This window comes from Podarcis bocagei, assembly GCF_964188305.1.
Source record: "Podarcis bocagei genome assembly, chromosome: 2".
Classification (NCBI taxonomy): Eukaryota; Metazoa; Chordata; class Lepidosauria; order Squamata; family Lacertidae; genus Podarcis; species Podarcis bocagei.
The window spans coordinates 84699187-84724127 of NC_138126.1; the positions used below are offsets into that span (position 1 = coordinate 84699187).

General features: G+C 40.3%; 1 protein-coding gene across 19 annotated transcripts in view; it reads right to left on the reverse strand.

The window, feature by feature from the left end:
- Positions 1–24941, reverse strand: part of TENM2 (teneurin transmembrane protein 2) — a 745234-nt gene that overhangs the window by 144616 nt on the left and 575677 nt on the right. For all 19 annotated transcript variants that reach the window (XM_081184705.1, XM_081184722.1, XM_081184721.1 and 16 more), the window contains one exon: positions 7878–8000. In XM_081184705.1, coding sequence (XP_081040831.1) covers positions 7878–8000 — 123 coding nt within the window. The remainder of the gene's footprint in view (positions 1–7877; positions 8001–24941) is intronic.

The following is a 24941-nucleotide window of genomic DNA, read 5'->3' on the forward strand; positions in this document are numbered from 1 at the left end:
TAGCGGTTTTTTCGTCTTGTGAAGCAAGCCCATTGAAGGATTAGCGGATTAGCGCTATTAGCGGCTTTTAGCGGCTTATCTGCTGATCGGATCAGCTGATAAGTGGCTTAGCGGCTTAGAAAAGGGGGGGGAGGGAAAAAAAACCAGCAGGAACTCACAAGACATTGTTGTCTTGCGAAGCAAGCCCATAGGAAATTCGTTTTGCGAAGCACCTCCAAAACGGAAAACTCTTTCGTCTAGCGAGTTTTCCGTCTTGCGAGGCATTCGTCTTGCGGGGCACCACTGTACATACAACCAGGCTGCGCGTGTGAGTTTATATATATGCACATACAGAGTAACAAATTTTGCACTAAAGACACTCTTTAAATAACTTGGGTTTTCCAGAGGTCCTAGATAGCTTAAACAAATGTATTTATTTGCAGCATTGATCCATTTTGTTTTCATGGTCTACAGCAGTGGTTTTCAACCAGTGTGCCATGGCACCCTGGAGTGCCTTGAATGATGGTCAGGGGTGCCGTGGGCAACACTGGCCTCTGTTTCTCTTTCCTTCCCTCCCTTCCTCTGATGCCTTCTTGTGTCTCTGCCTTCCAAAATCTTGCAGCAGTACTGGCTACAAGCTCCTCAGGTGCCTCTGGGGCTGGCCAGGGAGTACTGGTTGCCAGGAGCTGAGGCAGCACTGGAATAAGTAAGGAAGTGGGCGAGGGACCCTAGGCCAGCCAGTCCACCAGACTTTGCTGTTGGGAATGGACAGACAGGTTCCAGGGCCCCATTGGACAGTGTGAAGAGTCATTTCTCTTTGGGGCGGGGGGTGTGTGCAGCTCAGAGGACTCCCAAGGAGAGGGGAGAGGAGAGGAGGTTGAGGAAACACTCCACAAGGGTGTTCGAAAAGGGTGAGAGGCTGCCAGCTCGGCAGGCAAGGGGTGACATAACTGGGCTCCTGAGCCCCACAGGGGTGCCACAGAAAGAATGCAGTTGGTCAAGGAAGACACAAAAAGGTTGAAAAACTCTGGTCTACAGGAATGCTTGCATCACCCATTTTCACCCACTGTTTGTCAATCTGTTCATTTACTTGTGCATATTTCAGGGGGCTAATGCGAACCATCAGTAACATTCTGATATAGCATAAGCTAGAAGAAACCATGGAGAAAATCTAAAAAGAAGAAGAAGAGGTGAGCCTTTAGCTAAACTATAATACTCTAGAATAGAATAACAGTGGCAGAATTTAAAAATGCTGCAAGCTGGTGTCTTGGAGTTTGCTTATCTCAGGTCTCATAGCTGCTAAAAATATTTGCAGTTTTTTCTCTTTTATCACAAGTCTATATGAAAGGAAGTTTTAAATGCTTATTTCTTCTTTTTACCCAGGGAAGTCATTTTGATCTGTAAATCAAATATGTATTTAGCCACCTGTAAATATAAGATTGATCTCCTTTCTCCATTATTTATTTTTAGAGGGGTGCTATTTACCCAGTTCAAATTATTGTTTTGTTATGTGCACTGCAGTGGAGCTCAGTACTCCTCGAGCATGCCCGAGTGGGGGGAAAAATCTGAGGCCAAAGGTATCCATTTATATCCCCTCTTCAAAAGGATATTCTGAAAATGACACAGCATGGACAATAGCAGCATAAGCTGCATCTCAGACAGACAAATTGACTCTTAACATTATTGAATGTGCCCAGGATAGCACATTTTGTTTCTCAGAACTGAGCTCATATTAACCAATATCAAGGAAGTTTGGAAGATTTAAGACCCAGACACAGTGAAGCTGTGGTGGTGCTGGATTAAATTGGGCCACAACTCTACTGAGCATGTATCCATGTGATCAACGAGCCCACCAGCTGACAAGCTGTCATTCAACCACTGTTGAGGTCTGCCACAGTGTGAACAGCTTCCAGTGGACCTCATCCAGTCACTAGTAGGGGTGCTGTGGCCCACCAGCCCTGAAGCTGAGCTTCTGGAAAGCACCACCATCCAAGGTCCCTTAAGGGGATTCCATGCTGGGTTGGGGTGAGGTGAGGTGCCCCTCCCATGCTCCTCCCTACTAAGGATCCACTCCAAAGTTGTGAAGATTGCTTTCAGGAAGGAAAAAACCCACAGGACCCAGCCAATCCACCTGTGGTCAAAATCCCCCTCTCCCCAAGCCCTGAAGCCAGCGACTAACTGTTGTCCATAGGAAGGCACTCATCTGCACCACCAAGAACAGCTCTGGCTCTGTCCAGTGTATTTTGACAATCTTTAAGAAACTGTGGCATGTTGAGCAAACACCCCATGGATGAAAGATTGTCAAAATACACTGGACAGAGTCTGAGCTGTTCTTGGTGGTGCCATGGGTGAGTTCAGCTGCCTTGGTCTTATTTATGCCCACATGTCATTCAGAGAAGATGAGTTGAGCTAAGGTTCACACAATGTTTAGCCAGGCAGACAAGACATCATCCTAAAGTGATATACTTCCTTCTCTAGATTTTCCTTCTGTTGACCATCCACAATCAGCTGAGCAGGGAGAATATCTTCTTCCAACCTCCACTTCAGGAAACCCTCATTCTTTTCCATAGACAAACTGGCAGGAAATGGGGTGGAAATGTGCTCCTGACACTGCCTACCCTGTGGGGCAGCTCCTTTTATTGTGCTGCGCTTCTGATGGAACAGTTTCAGGCCCATCCCACTGTTCTTATTTTTGACAGAAACCTCTGGGGTAAGCACAGTGCATCTTGACACTGCATGAGAAGGTCACAACCAGAAATCCTTGCTGGTACCCCATGTAGTTAGTCACCCATGTAGTGACTAAAGGCTTGACAAATCACTATATCATGGGTTCACTTCAACATCATCAGAAAGGTGACAAGTGTGATGTACAGTATCTCAGAATATAAAAAGGCGAAAGATTTATACGATCTGAGGTGAAACCAGAGAAAAAATTAAAGAAAAATTTAACTGTGAATGAGAGAGAGAGGTTTCAGGAGGAGACAGGACTAACATTGGTTAAGAAAGTGAAATATTTAGGGGTTAACATGACTGCCAAAAATGTGAATTTATTTAAGGATAATTATGAAAAATGTTGGATTGAAGTGAAAAAGGATTTAGAAGTATGGACAAATTTGAAGTTATCATTGTTAGGCCGAATTGCTGTGATAAAAATGAATGTGTTGCCAAGGATGTTGTTTTTGTTTCAAACATTGCAAATTTTGGATAAGATGGATTGTTTCAAGAAGTGGCAGAAATATATTTCCAGATTTGTTTGGCAGGGCAAGAAGCCTCAAATAAAATTTAAGATATTAAGTGATGCCAAAGAAAGAGGTGGATTTGCGCTGCCAGATCTTAAACTTTATTATGAATCAGCTGCTTTTTGCTGGCTGAGAGAATGGCTGCTTCTTGAAAACACTGAAGTGTTGGATCTAGAAGGCCTCAATAATGCATTTGTCTGGCATGCATATTTGTGGTACGATAAGGTAAAAGCACATAAAGCGTTTAAAAATCATATTGTTAGAAAAGCATTGTTTAATGTTTGGATAAGATATAAGGATTTGTTAGAAAAGAAAACCCCAAGACGGTTGTCACCAATGGAAGCGAAGGTACAGAAAAAACTCAATATGGAGGCCAAATGGCCGAAATATTGGGAAATTCTGGAACAAGATGGAGACAGAATAAAATTGCAGAGCTTTGAAAAATTGAAAAACAAAGTGCGAGATTGGCTCCATTAATACCAAATAATGGAGGCATACAATTTGGACAAAAAAGTTGGTTTCCAGGTGGAAAAATCAAAATTGGAAACAGAATTGTTAGACCCAAAAATCAAGAATTTGTCAAGAATGTATAACTTGCTGTTGAAATGGAACACTCAGGATGAAATGGTGAAATCAGCTATGATTAAATGGGCACAAGATGTTGGACATAACATAATGATGGCTGACTGGGAACAGTTATGGACCACAGGTATGAAATTTACGGCATGTAATGCTCTAAGAGAAAATTTAATGAAAATGATTTATAGGTGGTACATGACACCAGTCAAGCTTGAAAAAATTTACCATTTGCCCGATAATAAATGTTGGAAATGTAATGAGACTGAAGGTACATTCTTTCACCTTTGGTGGACATGCCCAAGGATTAAGACATTCTGGGAGATGATTTATAACGAAATGAAAAAGGTATTCAAATATACCTTCCTGAAGAAACCAGAGGCCTTTCTCCTGGGCATGGTCGGCCAATTGGTCGGCTAAAGAAGGATAGAACTTTTTTTTATGTATGCAACAACAGCAGCAAGAATACTCATCGCGAAGTATTGGAAGACACAAGATTTACCCACCCGGGAAGAATGGCAGATGAAGTTGATGGACTATATGGAACTGGCGGAAATGACTGGCAGAATCCGAGACCAGGGAGAAGAGTCGGTGGAAGAAGACTGGAAAAAGTTTAAAGACTATTTACACAAATACTGTAAAATTAATGAATGTTAGAAGAATGTTGGAACGGAGTTATATGGCTTTAGTAGAAATGTTATAAGGAATTAAGTATAAATAGATTAATAGAATATTAAAGGAAAAAATAAGGTTAGAATGTGTTAAGATAATTATAGGATAGAAAACAGAGGAAGATGGAAAGGAATTGCTGTAACAATTAACAGAAGTGGAATACGAAAAGGGAGGTGTGAGGAGGTCGTTGAAATAAGTGAATGAAAGATAAGTTACTGAAATTGTTTGATGTGTTTTAAGCTGTTTTTGTTTGGTTATGTATCAGTGTTATGTAGTGTTTTTGTATTGTATTGTACTTTTTTGTAGTGTTGTATTTAAATTGTTGGAAAAGTAATAAATATTATTTTTTTAAAAAGTATCTCAGAATATAAATGCTGAGGATGAAGGATTATCACTTCGTTTGGGCTTCTTGACTCCTTCAGGAGGAAGGGTGGGATATAAATTCAATAAAAATATAAACAATAACAATTCACAAACAAGTGATGTAATACTAAATAATTCACATTAATTGTATTTCACATGAATAATAATAATGGATTTCACATCAATTACAGTGCTTTGAAAGTAGTACACTGAAGTTTATGAAACATCCCAAGTGCTCAGAAATCAAAACCTTTACCAATGTTCAATGCTGCATGAATTCACATTACAGCCTTTTGCTTGTTTGCATCTTAATGTGCCCTAAGGTATAATTTACTTGGTACAGTACTTAATAAGGTTAAGCGTCCCACAACACATTGCGTACCTAGATTAAAACACAGCCTAAGTAAATGACTAAATGCAACAATGCTTTGTGGGATAGACAAGGGTGCTGGATATATGGAATTTGACATTTTGAGGGCTTTCATTTCAAGTATCAGAGAAGATGAGGAGGAGCAATACGGTGCAATGCGTTAATTTCTTACTCCACACGTTCTTGCATGTTAGAATAATCACATGTTCAAAATAATTGGTAAGTTGATTTTTATAATACATTCTATGATTTGCAATACCAAGCTGTACATAGCAGGTCACACTTCCTAGGTTACTGTGTCTAATAACCTGGGCATATTTAGAAGTCAGGACATCATAGCATAGAAAAATTAGAACTAGAAATAATCCATTTGATTGTTTACCCACTATTCTATCATTTGAATTATTTAGGAGTTATGGATGGAACAACTATGCCTACCTGCACTGTGTGAAAAATCCCCCCTCTCTATCTGGTGCTTATTCTCTTTAGATATTTGTAGATTAGTCGTTTTCAACCATTTTAGACCTGGGACATACATTTAGCTGAAACATGCATTTTTGAAACCACTTCTTAATTTTTAACCACACATTTGAATAGTGATAGTGTTCCAGGTAAAACCCACAGTAGGTCAGGCTGTGACCCTGTAGCATACCCTGATTAATTAGCAGCAGGCAAATGTTGTGTACTGCTATAATGTTTATCCTTCCCTCTGTTTCTTCTGTTTCACCAGTTTTTCTGGCCAAAGCAGACAAATGACAAATGTAATGACAAATGCCCACTCAACATAGTACACTACTTTCAGCTTTTGATCATGCTTTGATAAAATACCAAGTTTATTAGTACAAGAAGAACATCTGGCCAGTTTTCAACAGCAAAACATGCAGTCACCCCTGAATACAGGGAGACAATGCTTCTTATATAGCCAGCCCTATGCATGTTTACTCAGATGCAAGTCCCACTCTTTTCAGTGAGGTTTTCAACATAAGAGGTTCACATTTACTTCCACACTGCAAAAAGGTAGCATAAGACAGAGTTATCTTACTGCTCATATTTCAAGGGCTAACACGTGTCTCTCTCAGTTTGGAAGGCTATCATCTTTTTAAAGTAGTTGCTGGCTTCATCCTGGGCTCTGTCAATTATGAAAGGTCATTCTGCACAACCGAGGAGGCAGGACCTGAAACAGCTGGTGTGTGAAAAGCTTGACAGAGGGCTTCTTAAAAACTGCTGGCCTGGCAATATTAGCCTTAAATTAAGTGAATGAAAAGGAAAAGGCAGCAAACCTTTCAGACTTCTTCTGCTACCATGTCATGTCTTTTTGAAGTTTGTTTTATTATTGCAGAGAAGAACATACGGGTTCAAATATTATATTCAAAGGTTTTATTTGGGATGTCACACAAAAAGATCATTAATTTCTTTATATCTGATGAGATGGCCTCTAGATCACAAAAGCTGATGACATAATAAAATTTGTTACTCTTTTTAAGGTGCCACACGACTCTTTTTGCTGTACATTTGGTTGTAATTTTTTCACTCTTTTCTAGCTGCTCCTAAATCATACATTTCTTTCTTTTCTGCTCTAGTCCTGGAGACTGCCAGTACATGATAAATGTGGTAATCTCCCCCCACCCCCGGCAAGACTCCTGTGTCATCAGCATTTGTATTACAGGCAGAAAAATTCAACAGGTGAGGACTCTTGCGTCTTCATCTCTGTGACAGAAAAGGGTCTGCTTACTGAGCTTCTGCCTGTCGTGCCACACAAGGGCCTTGACAGAAAGAGCAGCAGCAAGCCCACAGGGGAATAAATCAGAAACAATCCCCTTCATCGTGATACTGTGTTTGAGGTCTATTCATGATTAGGATTACCAACTGGCCGTAAGAATTATGTCCTACCTAGCTTGGGCTTGTGTTGTTAAGAGCAGTTCACTTTTCAGAAATAAGCAAGTAAAAAGTTCTATGGCACTGAGATAAATTTTAGTGCTTGCTAATATGTGCATATCAAGCTACAGCAAAGCGAAAAGGCGGCTGGGGTGGGGGAGAGGAAGGAGTTGGCAACTCTATTCATGATGTTAACTACCCTCAGCATAATTGATCAAAAATCTAGAGTTTATATGGTGACCTGAAAGTCCTCAGCATATGTTTTATAAACAAAAATGGTTTGTGCTTTCCTTCAAATATGCAGATTTCTAAAGGAAAATGACCATCCTACCATTTCTCTATATAACTCCTGGTTTTTCTTAGTTTCCCAATGAGGCAAGCATGGAAGCAATAATCTATTTCTTCAGAAGCAATCCCCATGTTGTTTCCCCTCACTCTGGTTATGCCTGGTTTTGCATCTCTTTAAGATTTCTAAGCTATCCACAGTATGGGATGTGAAGTTCAGCAGTCCATATTATTGTTGCTCAGAACTGCTAGTGATATGTATTAAAGCTGACATTGCAGGATAAGGTCCCTTTTAAAACTGTTGCAATTTTGCCAGATATGGCAGTACAAATGGAATTCATGGAGAAGAACTGCTGCAGTCAAATGATGCAAGTAACAGTACTCCTGGAAGTAGACCGTGAATAATGTTTTTAATATACTCAAATGAAATACATTTATTTTACAGCCTTAACTACAGGTTGTTGTATGTGAAAGACTGGCTGTTCTACAAATAGCAAAAGATGCAGCTGAATCCTCACCTTTACCTCCAGATGGCATTGTTGCTACATCATCAGAGCCTGGCAATCCAGTCCGTATCCCATTGTTAAAGGTGTGTCCATCTGCTGGTTGTAGCTGCCAGTTTAGCCCAAGCATATGCATTGCTGCAAGACACAGAAAGCCGGGAAAAATAAACATACAATGTATACATTACAAAAGTCATGAGGGAAGAGAAAACCATTTTAAAATAAAGCTGCTTCGGGAGGAAAAAAAGCTTTTTTTCGGGGCAGGGGGTGTAATGCATGGGAGCAATGTATTTTATATTTGTTGAACTGCTTCAGTGTAGTACAATGAAAAATATATAGATAAGACTACATATAATAAAAATAACTGGATAAGAGACAAAAAGTGGTTCATTAACATGCCACTATAAATCAAATATAAAGACAAAACAATCCTCAAAATAAAATCACATTATTTTGTTGCGCAAAGACTGCAATAGTGTGCACAATCAGATAGAAGTCAGTTCCACTGAATAAGGGGGACTTACTGCTGAGTAAACATGCCAAGAATACAGTTGAAAGTCTGACAGCTGCCTCTGTTTAGAACTGAAATGTGCGTAATACATTTCACAATAAATGCAAAGCCTTTCTTCAGTGTTTATCATGTGTAGAGTTCATTTTTGGATCTCATTGTGTAGAGGACATTTAAAACTCACTGGGGAAAGCAACTGTTTAATTAACAGTCGCTATTAGCCGTTGATTAATCAGAAAACATTTGCTTTCGTGTCATTGTCTTTACCTTTCTGGAAGACACCTAGGAACTGTAAAAAAGGGGTGGAAAAAGAATAGCCAAGCCTAAAGCCAAACCATAGTTTTTAAGAGGTTGAAAGTAGTATGAGAGAAGCATTGTTTAAGAGGTTATACACTCTTTTCTTTTGTGTCTGTGTTGTCTCTGGAGAAACAGACTTCTCAAAAGCACCTATGAACAAAGAGCCAGATTATATGTTACATTTTATAGGTGCTTAAAGATGTTTACACATAAAATTGTATAGTATGAGGGCCATGCTACATGTTATGCTAAATGCTTATCATGCTGCTACAGATGTGCTTTTGTCTTTATTCAATTATAAGTGCAGGGGTGTGTGGGACTGCAGCACATGGGGGTATCCTTTTTCTCTTCCACTGCAATCCAGAAATATTCTCCCACATGCTTACGAGGGTTAGCACCCAAGGGAGCTTCCTCCCCCAAAAAACTTCATTTGCAGGGGGGAATCTTTCTGTCTGGATCCCAGCTTGAAAGTGAATGAATAAATGTTTCCTTCTGTATGCTGCAGTACCAAAAGAACCCATCTATATATTTTTTTTTAAAAAAAACCCTCTCAGACATGGGCGTGGCAAGGGGAGGGGGCAGGGGAGCAAATCAAGTAAATAAATAAAAATACTTAACTGTCTGACCAATCACATAATGGGTAGCTCAGTTCTGTCCTCCCCCCCCCCCCATGATCCTGGTTACGTGCATGCTTAGACATCGCTGCTTGCTACAAAAATTGATGTCTAGTTTGGCTCTGAATATGTTCCCCAACACTGCAATTTGTCTGCAGCTCCCTGCCTGCTCTCTGTGAAATGGTCCTCAGGTGTGTGTGCCCACCATAAGGAAATAAACATCAACCATATTACCTTAAATTCTCTGAGGAGCAAAACTGTCTTTTTCAAGTGCAATATATTGAAGTCCAATTACATATTTGCATAAAATTTGCATATGCCAACAGAAGTACAAGGGGAACAGGACCCTCCAGAAGACCCCAGCTTTTAAAGACCTAGGCGCACTGCCATAAGAATAGTTGGTTGAAATAATTGATAGGACAGTGATATTTTAAGAGTCCAAAGATTCCCTCACTGCTGGTGAGGGAAGCAGGCAGACAATAGAAGCAGCAAGTGATGGCTGTCTCGTGTCACCAGGCAGCTTAAAAGGATGTATATATTCATGAACCCCAAGTTGTGACCCAGCATCCCTAAGGACTATCCATCAACTACGGTAACCAACCTTCCTTCCTTCAGGATTTACAGAACTCAGTATTACACAGGTGCAGCAAATTATGTAGCTTTGTCCCCATTTCCAATTGCTCAGATCTATCTGAAAAACTTGCCTCATTACAACCAGTGCAATAATTAAATGTGCTTTGAATTATTAATGTGCAAGACCAGTTAATGAGTTTGGAGGTATTATTCTTCACAAATATACTTCGTTCCTAGTCTGTGTTGAGCACTAAATGGTTTTGCTGAGTTCCGTTCTCTACCTTACAAATGGCCAGTCAGCCGTTGAAGGACTGGAAAGAGGACACAGTGGGTTAATTTTTAAAAACAGTTTCTCTCAGGAGAGTCTGGTTCAAATGTAGCAGGGGTCACAAGTGAAATGAATTTGGTAGGCCTAGTCTCCAATGGTAGTTATGGCTACAGTTCAGAAGGAATGTACAATTCATCACCATTGACAGTAGCTACTCAAGAGAGGCCTGGAAATGGAATAGCTGGGTCTTGAGGGTCAGGATAAAGGGCCAACAGAGCAGCTACGTGGTGAAGCAGGCCCAGGCCTGACAACATTATGTTTGAGGCTGCTTAGTGCAATCAGCCATTAAAAATGTATGAGTCTAAAGTGACAAAATCCTCCTGGGCTGATTTCCACAGAAATGTTTGAAGGGGTACATATATTAAGGTAAAAGGTAAAGGACGATAAAGTCCAGTCAAAGGCAACTATGGGGTGAGGCGCTCATATTGCTTCAGGCCAAGGGAGCCGTCGTTTGTCCACAGACAGCTTTAATAAGCACCCCACACAAACATCCACATCCATGTGGTGTTTTTCCCTTGGGGAGGAATACAAAGCAGAATGAGCATAGCTAGATGCAACTCTGATTTTGCTAACAAGCAACACAGTTGTTGAGACATTGAGCAATCACATAGGGAAACAAGAGATCGTATCCTTCACGTACTGAGGTCACAGCAGCTTTGTGGGGCATTGCTAAACTGTTCTCACACAGAAGTGTCTGGTAAAGGATAAAGAACCAATCAATACGTATTAGATGAAATATGTGGAGTGACATCGTCATCTGCTTGTGTAAACACAGTAGCCAGCTACACACTGTGTTTAGAGAGAGGGTTATCAAGAGCTGAAGATTTTTTAAGGATCAGCATTGTCAATATATAGCAGGAGAAGAAAATACCCACTGCTCATCGTAAATGAAAGACAGTTAAGTTTGCAAGGCCAGGTCTTCAATAGATGCTAGGCTCTTTACTTATAATAAAATTTGTTTTATACAACACCATTGGTTCAGACTTTATAACTGTGAATCAGACCCCAGACGATTAGTACTACAAGTAAATATAAAGAAAGCAAGAAAGGTATGTTCCTGTCAAAGGTGTGCAAATGAATTTTTGTTAAACATTAGGACTGGGAAATTAAAACCAAAACCTAAACAATGGGGTCACTTTCTACACATTTTTGCTCTTCACTCGGAGAACTGGCATGTTAACAGGTGATGTCAGCTGAGGGTGAGGTTCAATCCAGTGTGGAAGCTTTGCAAACACATTCCCTGTGGGTTATATGCTGGTAAAACATACCCTGCAGAAAGCAGGATCAAACCCTTCCCACACATCAGCTGTCAAGCAGAGAGTTTAATTCTGCTGGGTGCTTTTTTGCCAGCATGTTCTCTGAGGGGAATGGACTGGTGGGCTCCTGTGGGTCAACGGTCAGAGGTGGTTGGGATCTCCTACTCATAAGTAACCTGACATAGGGAGGGATTCAATGTAGCACTAAAAAGATTGCTCCCCCAGTGCAAGCATGCCTGCTTGCCTAATGGAACAATCTGCCCTCTTCTCCCTTTACTCACAGTTCTAGGTTCTTCTGACCCCTCACAACTGGGGAGGTGAAGGGGTCATGTAAGGGGAGGAGAGGGGGGAAGTTGCCTTGCAGTAGCAGAAGTTCTTGCACAGCCTTCCACTGGCAGGGCTTGTTGGTTGAATCCTGCCCATAAACATGATGTCAACTTATTGACAGGCAAGTGTCCCTGCTGACCTATCAAAGTTCGCCTGTGGAATGAGGGAGATCAAGATCAGGCCCATCAGGCCAAAAAGTGTCACCACCTCTGATTTAACCAGTGAGATCTGTCTTGTAACCGGCCTGTAAATGCAAGTCACATCTGTTCAGATGCTGCTTCTCTAGGCTGCCCTGAAAGCCCAGGTATCTTTAAGCATCGACATGTTCTTTCAGTACATTCAACCTGGACCTCTTGGCTTCTTAACAGCCTTGTGGTGCTTTAACTTATGTTGCGGCATAAGGTGCCTTGCAATGTGAACCCAATTACCAATCATTCCCCAGCACAGATGCCTCAAGTATTGTTTTTAAATCCCAGCAGATCTATGGGATCAAATTATCCAAGGCATTTCCCACAGAAAGCCATTCTGCATGTGCCATTGGCTGTTTTTGCAGGCTTCAGAATCAGTCATAAAAAGGCTGCTTGATGGCTCAATTCCAAAGCTAAAACCTTGTACCCAATTATTATTTTTAAAAAAAAAAAAATTCTAAACATGGTTAACAAATGGCTGAGGACCAGTTTTAGTTATGGGAATGGAAGAGGCACATAATGGTAAGCTTAGGTGTCACAAATGATAGTCTTTACATGTCTTTAGAGGGTATAATTTCATGTAAGTGGCAAAATTAGCTAGGTGTCACTACACAGAGACTCTAGATTAAGCAATCTAATGCCAGGAAGCTGCTAAATCGGTATATCTCAATGATAAAAATGTAGCATTGCAAATGTGTGTTGCTGTATGCTGCAAGCGGCAAAGCATGATTGTTCTCAAATTATATTTTCCAATATTATGGCTGCAAACCTACCGTATATACTCTTTCTTGTGAGTAAGTCATTTTTAGCTCAATGGCATCTACTTCTATGTAATAATCATAGTGTGTGCATTTTAGTGTGTGCATTAAATCACACACTGAGTTCATGTTCTGCTGTACATGTTGATGTTTACTATTACTTGCAGTTCTAGAATAAAGCCTCTTACTTGCTGCTTGCTATACAGGTGGAAGAAGGCAAGAGAATGAGGAATCCTTTTCATTTATCTGTTATCCATCCACAGCTACTTCTGTCAGTAGGTGGGGAAAACAGGGGAACTAATGGCTGTCAGCATGGATATTGATGAAGGATGAATGATAGCAGCCAACAGCCGGGGGTGGGGGTGGGCAGTAAGGAAGAGTCCAGGTTCCTTTAAAATGCATGTCTTGCTTCATTTTGGATCCCTGATTCCAAAAAGGGAATGGGAGTCATCTAATGCTTTTCAGCGTACTTATATGTAGAAGAGGATTTGGGTGAAATAAACACAAAATCGTCTTTCAAAACTGAGTCAGTGATATTTCTTCTCCAGGCCTGCATTGCGTGAATGGAATGGAATGAATTTTCAAAGCAATGCACGACAGATACGCCCACAAATCCCATTAGCTGTAATGGGATTTGTGCGCCTATCGCCCATGCAATGCTTTGAAAATTTACCCCTCCGTGTCCAATTTTAGTCTTTCTGCTTCCAAAATACTTGAAAAGCTTACACACACTTGGAATTACATTACAGTTTTTTTATAAAATAAAATAAAAATCACAAGATCTGGCTTTAAATTCCCTGAAGCACCACCAGAAAGCATGTTTAAAAAGAACTGGAACAATAGTAACAACCTGTATTATCATTAGTTTTCTATCTTCTATTCTGACAGCAATGAGAACAAACTTCTGTTTTATTCTCTTTTTGTATTTCTTCCCTTCAGTCCTCTTGAAGAAATGTTTTGATTTTGTGCCACTTTGCAAATGCAATTTTTGTCACAAGAATGATAACAGCACTGCATGCTGCATTCAGAATTTGAAATCTTAGGACAAAGGCTGTGCAAGAGAACATATTGCAGCAACACCATTCATCTATTCTCATGACAGACCTTAGATTGTACAGAGAGCAGAAAATTGGCACAAGATTCATCAATTCCTGAAACCAAATATAATGAGCCTGCTTTTGTGGCAACCTTAAGATTCAAAATGCAGTCTCTTTGCCCTATGTCCTCTTCGGCTAGAGGACCTGAATGAAAATAAAGAACAAGAATAATACATTGTATTTTACATGGAAAAGGACACGCATGTCAAATATAGTCTACGATCCATTTGCCCATCAGCCCCTTTTTACTCTGCATCAATTCCACATGTGTTATCTTCAATATACAACATAATGCCAGTAATTCTAAGATTCTAACACACATTTTTATTTGTATCTCGCTGCATCACAGTAAGCCAAAATAAGTAACAACTTATTATTGACAGATCCATTAAAATATGCAAAACACAAAATTTTGGGGAACCAAACAAAAGTGCCTGTAATTACCACTGATCAAGCAAGCATGAAAGAATTTAGTCAAAAAAAATAATATTGCAGGTAGACTTAGGATCTTGTTTACATGTGTGCAAAACAACTTTGTTGTGTGTGATAAATACAGCAGTAAGAATGTAAGAACCCTGCTGATTCAGACCAAAGATTTATCTAGTCCAGATTTCTGTTCTAACAACGAACAACCAGGTGCCTATGCAAAGTCCACAAGCACGATACGAATGCAAAAGCACTCTCAAATCCATGTTTCCCTGCAACTGGCATTCAGAGGCACACTGCCTCTGATACTGGAGGTAATATATATCCATCATGCAAAGAAGCCATTTATAAGCAACTACCATTAGGGATGGAAGGATCTGCCAATTTAAGTTCTCTCCACAACTCTGCAGCAGTTGGCAATATTTATTTAATGTGAATTTCTCCCAATAAACACAATTTGCATGCAGTTTTGACTAATGTATACATTCTTGTTAGCAATTTCTCCTAATATAATTCATTTTAAATATATTTTTCATTAATGTAGTCATTGTATGCACATGTTTACCTAATATATGCTTTTTTGGTAAACACTTGTTGGTTGGAAAAGTGCATCACAAAAATCAGGTGTGTGAATTTTTAAGGAGGGCTGTGTTTCATTTCCCACGTGTGTTAGAAAGTGCAAAGTTGATAAATTTGGTTTTAAATGTGAACTGAATCAAATTTCTCCCCTACCATGAATTTGACTAATTTGTGTCCTGCATTGCTGTGTTTAATTATGTTATTTATGTAACCAACCCTGGGACAGTTTGTATTTTTTAATTAAATTTCTATCCCTCCCTTCACCCAAAGATCATGAGGTGTATAGATCACAGTGCGATGAAGAGTGGGCTACAAGTACAAATAACAAATAAACCACCCCCTTTTACTACATCTTGATATAGCAAATTTTCTACTTTAACTATGTGCTTTCTAGTGGGTCAGTCATAACATTGGGCAGCTGGTGAGGCAGCTGGTTTTCGGTATCATCAAAGTTTGGTATATTATTTTATTTATTATTTTTACAATTTTACTGTCGTGAAGGGAGAAGAGGTGCTTCCCGGGTTTCCTTCCCCAGGTGCAAAAATAACTTGGCTAGCTTTGAGTACCATGTGCCTAGACTTGAGGGAGCTGGCATTCACTGCTCCTGTTAAGGCACCAAAATATATTGGGCTGGTCCTGGTTATGTGAAGTACTTCCTTTGGTCTATCCTAAATCTCTCTCTATTCAGCTTCACTGGATGCCCCCAGGTTTTAGAATTATTGGGGGGGGGGGAGGAAGAGCGAGAGATAGAGATGTTTCCCCATCCGCTTTCTCTGCACCATGAAGCAAAAGTCTGTGCCCAGGAGCCTAGCCCCCTCCCCATACCAGCCATCTTAGAAAATAGTGATTCTAGGCCCTTTCCTTCCTTTAGCTAGACAAAATTCTATCTGTAGATAGGGCACGTTTAAAATGCATCTAAAAAGCAGAAGACACAGCTATACTTTTACTTGACAGTTTTCTCTGACTGTTCCCAGCAGGAATGAAATTGGGTAGGAAGCAGGAAAAGTGCAGAATTGTAAAAGAGGTACTTTTTAGGGAAACATTGTAGTAACATCTAAGGTAGTACACCTTTACTAGATGTGCATTTGTGGCCAAGTTGAATTTGGAACCATTGTAGCATATTCAAGATAGGATTAAACATTAGGCTTAAGTATGTGGTAAAACAGGGACCCTGCTGTTGTGTAATTATCTGAGAGTGCCTCTGGGCGAGGAATGAAAACTGTCTGCCATGTGCCAGCTTACTTTAATACAATTCTCCGTTCAAAATATGGTGGCTATTGTGTTATTTTAAGAGAGGAGCAGTAGCCAAGTTCCCAGTTGTGGAAAGTTTAAAATAAACGAGAGCTAACATGATCATGCATGACCTGTCAAAGTTCTTAATTACCAATAAAAGGCAGTGTGCTCATTGCACGCATTAGTTTGGTGCAAGCATATCATTAACTCCTTGCAAACCAAGGTTTGCAAATTAGGAGCCATCACTGGAGCTCTCCCTTTTCTGGGCTGAATGTCATCCTCCATTACCATGCTGGCATGAACCAAGACTGAGAGTCTCAATAGCATCAATGCAACTAGTTTCTTCATAAATCAGCATTAGAAACTATTGTGGAAAGTAGGTTTGAAAACAATGGTTACAAGGGAATCTGGCTAGTGTTAACTAAATCATGAATTTTTGAAATGTATTTTTATTGCATTTTCAAAATGTAACAATAAAATATGAACAATAAGCACATATGTTTCTCCACAAAGAACAGCTAATGCAGTCAAAAACAATGCAGACATATAAGAAAGTACATGAAAAACAGACAAAATCCTTACATCTATCCACAGATTGCAAACAATCTAGGGCAGTTGTCTTGTATGGTCCTCACATTGCATATGTGAAATAAATGATTACCAAGTGACATAAAAAGATAATGGGTTCATTTTACCCTGGCTGCTTGGAATTGGCATGCCAGGTTTACTGCCAGAGCAGCTGCCCAGACTCAAGCACACTAAAAATCAAGAAACAAACCTATTGCAGAACACCAACATCTAGCTATCTCTAAACATCTTGCTATGACATACTGTAAATGTTGACAAGAATCATTCTAAATCCCCCCATGAGGCTAATAAAGGAGACAATAAAATAGTTGTGCTATATATTAGATCTATTTCTGTAAAAACAGTTGACCAAAAGTTTGGTGTAATATCACAATGCCACCATAAATGCAAGAAGGTTTCTGTGGCCCCTGTGTTAGAAACTGAGATATGAAAGCTGGGAGCTAAATGGCACCTTAAACCTAGGCTATGAGTGCAACAAAATGTAGGGACAAAGAATTCAAAATATGGGATAGCTTCACTGACCTAAGAAACCAACCGTGCAAGAGCTTTAACAAGTTCTCTCAAAGAGACAGATTATAGTGGTTTCTTAGAGCATATTCAAACACAAGATTACACAATATTTAAATCAGTTTAAAACAGCTCTAGAATCTAAGAGTCTAGGAACACCTTAGAAACATTTGGCCAAACAACATATTATAGAACAGATGAACTAAGCTAAATCAATTAGCTACTCTGTTTTTTGGATTCCGTTAATCTTGATACCCTTGCAATCTCTCCTTTTTGTAGCCAGTTGCCGGGTCCTTCAAATTATTAACATTTAATATTACAGATCCCATAATATTTTGATGCATAAATCCATGCTAACACTTTCTGGTGTTCTTATGCAACTGTGCATGCTTAATATTTGATAGGTGGCACAACTGATTTATGAAAGGTCTCCTCAAAATACACCAATATACATTTAGTGATAGACACATATCTGTTTGAAAGCATTGTCCTACAAAGAAAAAAACGATGATAGCATGTGCCCAAGATTCAGGATTATCAATTTCTGTATTTATCTGTAAATGTATGTCAATCACTAACCTTGGCTTAACAAATTTCTAAGTGATCCAAAATGAAGGTGAATGGAACAAGGATTGCCTAATTATACAAATACACAACTCAATGGTTGAAAGGCAACTTGCAGACAATCCAGATATACCTTTGTCTTCTGATGCTTATCAACATATCTTCACAGGTGCTACTGATATATTGCTATAGACAGGGGTTGGCAAGGTTTACCTTGCCTGGGCTGGTTCACTCTAGCAGAGATCTCTCCGTGGGCCTGATTGCGCACGCACCTATGATTTCCGGAGTCTGCGCAGACGCGATTTCCAGCGCTGCAGAAGTGAGTCCCTGCATCGTGCTGCGCCGGTTTAGCGCAGTGCACGGAGACTTGCCAAGCGGGTGGCTCAGTTCGGGGGTGGCTCGTGGGCCAGTTAAACGACCCCCATGGGCTGCTTGTGGCCCATGGGCCTTAGGTTGCCTATCCCTGGCTATAGATATGGTTTGCACATGGAACATGAGTTGGACTATCAATCACATATTTAATTAGAAGTAGTTCATAAATGCATGGGAAAACTGCACACCAGTTAGTTTTCACTACTCTTGTTCACATAGGTAGTGGGGAAAGCTGTATACATGGACCTGAACCGAAATACGTATCATTGGGACTTTTGGTAGTAGCAAGAAGAAGTATGAGGGCAGCAAAGCTGGTTCACAAGCTTCTATTATTTGTCTTTGAGACTGGGTCTTGAGCACCTCAACAGAAATGAAGATGTTAGACTGAGAATCAAATACAAAAATTAGACTCTGCATACCCACTATTAACTCTGAAGGTTTGATTTCCCCCATCCCGTTTTCAAGCACAGAATTACAAACTAGATTCTTGCATAGTTTTAAGAATGAATCACTGCTTCCTATTTCAGTACCTGCAAAATCCAGCTACTGAGATTTCAGCTTCTTTCTTTGCAGATTAGCAATACCCTTTAAATGCCCAGACACATTTGTCATAGCCGAAATTTTCCTCCATCTGTTTTAATTCATGAAAAAATGTATTTGATTTTATAGTCTTAACAAAGGAAATCAGTTACTGACTTTTATAAGTAGCTGTCCATACTAATCCTGTCACTTATAAGTGAAAATTGCTGCACTGCTACTTTCTTGGAACAAATGGATAGAGAGAAATTGAGGATAGCAGAAGTTACTCATCTCTGTAAGTATTAGCATCAGGAACACCTTATTCTCAATTTTTCACTGGGTTTTATTACTAATTTTCCACTGTCAATTTTCCATTAAAATATTAGTTTAAAATTCTGATTAATTCATTCTTTTGGGAAGAAAACAATTTTACTAAAATTGTATTTGTGTAATAGAAATCCTGGTCCCCTAATAGTTTCCAGAACATTGTTTTCTAAACTTATTCCCATTTAAACAATAACATTCCATACACACTTTAAGGAGGATGCAGCATGAAGGCTTTTTGCACATAGATTTAATCAAAACATCTTAATCCTTATTGTGCATCATGGAACAGAATGCAAAATCACTTAACAGTTGAAGGAGGCAAGGGAGACCACATAGCACAAATGTAACCAGAGCACTCTATCGTCTAGGACAGGGGTCCTCAAACTTTTTAAACAGGGGGCCGGTTCACTGACCCTCAGACACTGTCGGGGGCCGGACTATTGTTTGAAAAAAATATGAATGAATTCCTATGCACACTGCACATATTTTATTTGTAGTGCACAAAAAACAGGAAGAACAATACAATATTTAAAATGAAGAACAATTTTAATCAACAGAAACTTTTAAGTATTTTAATGGGAAGCATGGGCCTGCTTTTGGCTAATGAGATGGTCAATATCTGGTTCCATATTTGTCACTGCTAACCAGCGCTCAGCAGTAATGCAAATGGTCAGTGCTTATGCCATATTTTCATTCATATGAAGTATATACATACACCCGTACACACATACGCACACTTATATATCTGGAGACTGAAAGGAGATGCAATCAGAGGTTGACCCCAGCCCTGGTTGGCGGGGTTCCCGGCAGAAGGGGGCTTCTCTCTCCCCCTCCCTTCCCCCTGCTTTCCAACCACCTCCTCTGTCGCTGCTGCTGCCCGAATAGCTCTGCCTGCGGTTGAGAGCTGGCTGCAGTAGCAATGCCTCTCCACGTTTGACGAGGGATCCCAGGCTCAGCGCATCAGCAGTGGCTCTACTAATGAAAGGCCCCACGCCGCGATGAGGTAAACACCGACGTGGCCTTTCATTGGTAGAGCCGCCACCACACTCCCAAGATACGCTCCCAAGGAGCTTCCTGTAGCCAATCAGAAGCCGCGGAAGCGTCGCCACCCAGCCAGGCAATCCTCACGTGGTGAGGCGTCCGCGGCTTCTTTTCAAGGAAATGCCTCACTGCTTCAAGTTTACCTCAGCATGCGGGGACTGACTGAGTGGGTGGCAGGGTTCGGGGGCCGGATTTACGAACCTAGTGGGCCACATCCAGCCTGCAGGCTGTAGTTTGAAGACCCCTGGTCTAGGATTAAGACTGCTTCTCTTTGGAGATTGCAAAGGTGCAAGAAAGTACATGGTAAGGCTATCTGGTTGAAGTTTTTCTCATAAAATAAAGAATCACTGTCAGGTTCTTATCCCAAAACATGACAACAGCAGCTCTTCTTTGAGAGTAAGGAAGAAATCTTTATTCCAGCTAATTGCAGTACACGCTCCACAGCAAAGCCCAGAAATCAAGATTTCAAGGTACATAAGCAAGTGAATTTTTTCATAACGTAATGGAAGCTATGAAGATGTCCCAACAGTTAACACCCCTCTCCTACCAAGCTTTCTAAGATGAGGTGGGGCAAACTTACAATACTTTCTTGCCCTACGGATTTGCTGTGTGCACAGACATGTGCACCTCACCCCACCAATGAAGGCAGTGCCTGGTTATTGGGGGGGGGATGATGTTCTGCTCTTCTGTCTCCAGCTCCAGCACCACCTCTTCCGTTCAGCTTTTCCTTTTCCTTTTCCATCTGGAGCTGCCAAACCATGTCAGATCCCAATGGAACCCAAGGGACCCAAGACAATGATTGCATGGTTGCAAGCTAACAAGTGAATAATATTACTCACTTGTGATATCATAGACATATTCCTATTGTAGGGTGTGCCAAAGTACCTGTCAGATTTCTCAGATAAACCAAAAAATGTCCTTCTGAAATATACTGAGACTCATTTTTGCCCAATAGATCTAGATAGACCCAACACGGTTGCTCACTGCCAAGGAACAGGACTCCTGAAAGATTAAGCTTGTTGTATCACGCCTCCCTATCCCCGTAACTGATCATCCTGGGAGGTTAGAAAGGAAACAAGAGTGTGTGCTGACAGCTTAGCTCAGCTTGAACTCTCATTTTTCACACGGAGCTAATTAAAAACTGAAATTAGTTAAATATGGAAATGACACTTGCAAGCACTTTAGCACAGTATTGGCAAAATCCCTCCAGAGTGATGCAGCATTACCTGCTGCTCTGAAACTCCCCAACTGAATTTCACAGTTAAAAGGCTGAGCAAAGGGAAAGTTATTACTGAGATTTTCAATTCAAAATGTGACTGTAAAATTCTAAATTAAATTTCATGGTTGCCCTTGGAATAAGCTAGGGATGTTCTGTGCAGTCCAATGATATGGTGCTCAAATAATGTCCCTATGTGCATGCTCTGATTATCTCACCTTTAGGCACAGTGCTGGTTTTGCCGAGGTTCTGACACTCATAATGCTTACACTACTATAGAAATTATGAAAACAGAAAATGTGCCTGGGTGGAAAAGTAGGCTATATAAAGGGTGCATTTTTGAAAGTTAATAGGAAGCACATCTGAAGCTTAGAGCCCAGGAGTTGAAATATATTCTATGCTTCATAATTTTAATATAGGTGTGTGATAATCCATCAACTTCATAACAGATAGGAGAAGGTCTGACAGTGCAATAAATTATGTTGTAGGTAGTATAACAGGGCAGGCAAGGTAACTGAAAGAACGCATCCCTTTCACCCTGATCAGGAAAAGGCAATCCATGAACAAAAGCAGGCTTCCATATGAATATCAGGAACTGCAAACATTAATCAGACAAACATCCAAATGTGAAAGTCGTCTATCTGTGCTGTATTACTTTCAATGGGATGCACATCCATATCCAAACACAAATGGGAATTTGCATTCTACTGCTCATCCAAAAACATACCCACTGAAAGTAATAGATGACTTCTGCATAAAGATGCTCATTCAATTTGTAGTTCTTGATATGGATGCAAAATCATGCTCCTGCACATGGATCACCTTTTCTGGGTAAGGATACTAGTATTTACACCAACTGTTTAATATGCATAAAATAGACAATGACTGACACCAGCTTTTTGAACACAGTAGCATTCATAATAATTGTGCCTGAGATTATATGACTGGCTTTGATATACAAAAGCAAGGGCAAATTATGATTTCTGCATGCAATTTAAACAAACCTGCCTGCAGAGAAGAAAATTTGGGATGTGAATCAAGAATTTCAGGGTGTCCAGATACTTCCAAAACAACTGAAGTGCTGTGATTTTATTGTTTTTCGTACATCCTTTCCATTTACCCTTAAGGCAATTCTCTCCCACTGGTCTCCATCACTATTGTGCCAACAAATCCCTATGCTGAAGGACTGGCAAGGGAAGCTACTTCTATGCCACAAATCAATTGGCAGAGAACAGAAAGCACTACAAAAGGTGCCAGAATCACATCTCTGGCACTTATCTGTGTAATCTCTGCATCACACCAGGCTTTGCTAGCCTAGAGTCTCAACATAATATCTGCTTACTTAGCTGGGAAGACAGGAGTGCTGCAGCTGTGGCATCTTATGTTTAATTTTGAATGGGAAATTTCAGACTCATGCAAATGAATTTTCCCAACCTTCCAGATCAGGAAAACTCTGGATATCACCTTAGAGGCACCTCCACCCACACTTTGTAATTCAAAAACAGGTGTGAGGCTGGGCACTTCTGTTGTCAGAACTGACATTCATGGCAGAGGAAGGGAAAAAAGAAGAGAAGCCAAATATTACACATGGACTGCAAGAAGGACCTAAGTGATAGTGAACCCAGATTCAAGAAGAGCCTTACTGAGGCAGGAATATTCCACGTTCAAGAGAAGGTTTGAGTTATCAAAACTGTGGATATGCTACTTGGATTGCACATTATGACTGCAACTTTAAAGCTTTCAGTAAAGTCTGCCCTATCAATGCATTATCATTCTGTATCTATACATGCAATATTGCAGAGATTTAAAATACTTTACACTGTAGCTAGTAGCAGTGAAACTGTGATCCTTTGCTGTGAAAGAAAGACATCATGCATGCACATATAAAAGTCTATGCTTATATTTTCCCTGGACTCAGTGGACTAATGCTTTAAATGGTGTGTGATTGCTTAGAGCTTACTTTTTATGAAATATTTTCATGCAGAGATTTTCAACAATATCTATAGTTTGAAACAACCTGTCTCATTGCACTAGTTTTCCCAGAGATTCTGCATTGCATGCAAACACATGTGACCTGTCAGCTTTCCCTGTTCATGATACCATCTAATCTGGATGTTATGTGGCAGGTTGTATACCCTTGAAATCATTCCAGGGCATGTATGATTGACAGATACCAACAAAAATGCTGCTGGGGTCTGCAGCTGGCCAGCCATCAAACTGGTGTGGCAGTAAACTTGAGACAAAATAGAACATGTCAACCATAGTTCTTTGCAAAGCTACGGACCTGCCCACTCCAGCTTTTCAGTTCAAATCAGGCAGAGAATCAGGGAGCAAAATTCAAAGCCATTTTGCCCAACTTCTTTGTATATGCAAACCTACCCCTGAGGAGAAATGGTAAATAACACTGTCTTGTCTTTTCAAAAAGAACTATGTTATTTTTCTGGCGTGGCTCTGGCTGTGTTTAAGGGGTTGATTTATACCCTTTTTGATAGCTATACCCTCATCTTTGAATGCTGCTAAAGCCTGATCCTGTTGAAATCCCAAGAAGGGTGGATTTTCACTTTATTTTTTCTTCTTCATTCTCCCCCAGAAACAGGATCAAATTGAACCACAGAAAATGGAGGGTGCATAAAAAGGATCAAGAAACTAACGGAAAGTAAGAAGGGTCTGATGAATGGGATTTTGCGTAATATCCAGTCACATACCTTATTTTAGAAATAAAAATGGGTATTTTTTTAAAAAAAAAACCAGCCCTAAGAACAACAAATTGTCATAGGGCAGTATGGCACACCTAGACACCTCAAATTTGTACACAATACATTCAGTTATATTGCTCCTGGGTCAGGAAGTCACCAGCACTCAGCTCATCAGCATTGGTGACCACATGCTTGAGGTGGTAGATGATTTTATCTACCTGGGCTCTGCCATAACCAGCAGCCTCTCAATTGACAATGAGCTGGACAAGTGTATTGGCACACTTGTAGTTTAACACTGAATTATGGTTGTAATGGAGACTTAAAAGATTTGGATTAATAGAGAAGATGCAGGAGGAAAAAGTTAACATAAGGACCCACAAAAGGGAGGAGGGAAGTCCAGGGGAAACTAAGGAATTCTCTTTCTATTTTGGTTGTTTGACATTTGTTTGTAAATTTCAAAATTTGAAAAACTAAATAAATGAGAGAGAGAGAGAGAGAGAGAGAGAGAGAGAGAGAGAAGCATATTGGCAATGGCTCACCTATAAAAAGGGGTTTGGGAGAAGGTGATGTTAAAGACCAGAACCAAGATGAAGGCCTACCAGGTATGCATGGTGAGCATGCTGCTTTATGACAGTGAGATGTGGGCAACATACACCCGTCAGGAGCGATGCCTCAATGCCTTCCACAAGCACTGCATCAGGAAGATTTTGGACATCACATGGCAAGGCAGAGTCTCAAAGATGTGTCCTCCCAAGCCCACATTTCTAGCATGTCTGCACTCCTCTCAGGACTGTCTACACTAGCTTGGTCATGTTCACAGAAAGAAAGTTGGCAGGATCCCCAAGGATGTGTTCAACAGGTGCATTACATGTGCATTACAAAAATGCCAGCAAATGAGAAATGAAGGCTGGCAACATTAACCCTACCATGTGAGAATCACTTGCAGATGACTGCAGCACCTAGAGACAATCAGTAATGTCATGTATCCACAGCAGTAACCAGAGGAGGAATGTCTGCTGGGAGCACACAGAAAAAGAAACACCATGGTACACCTGCATCATCACA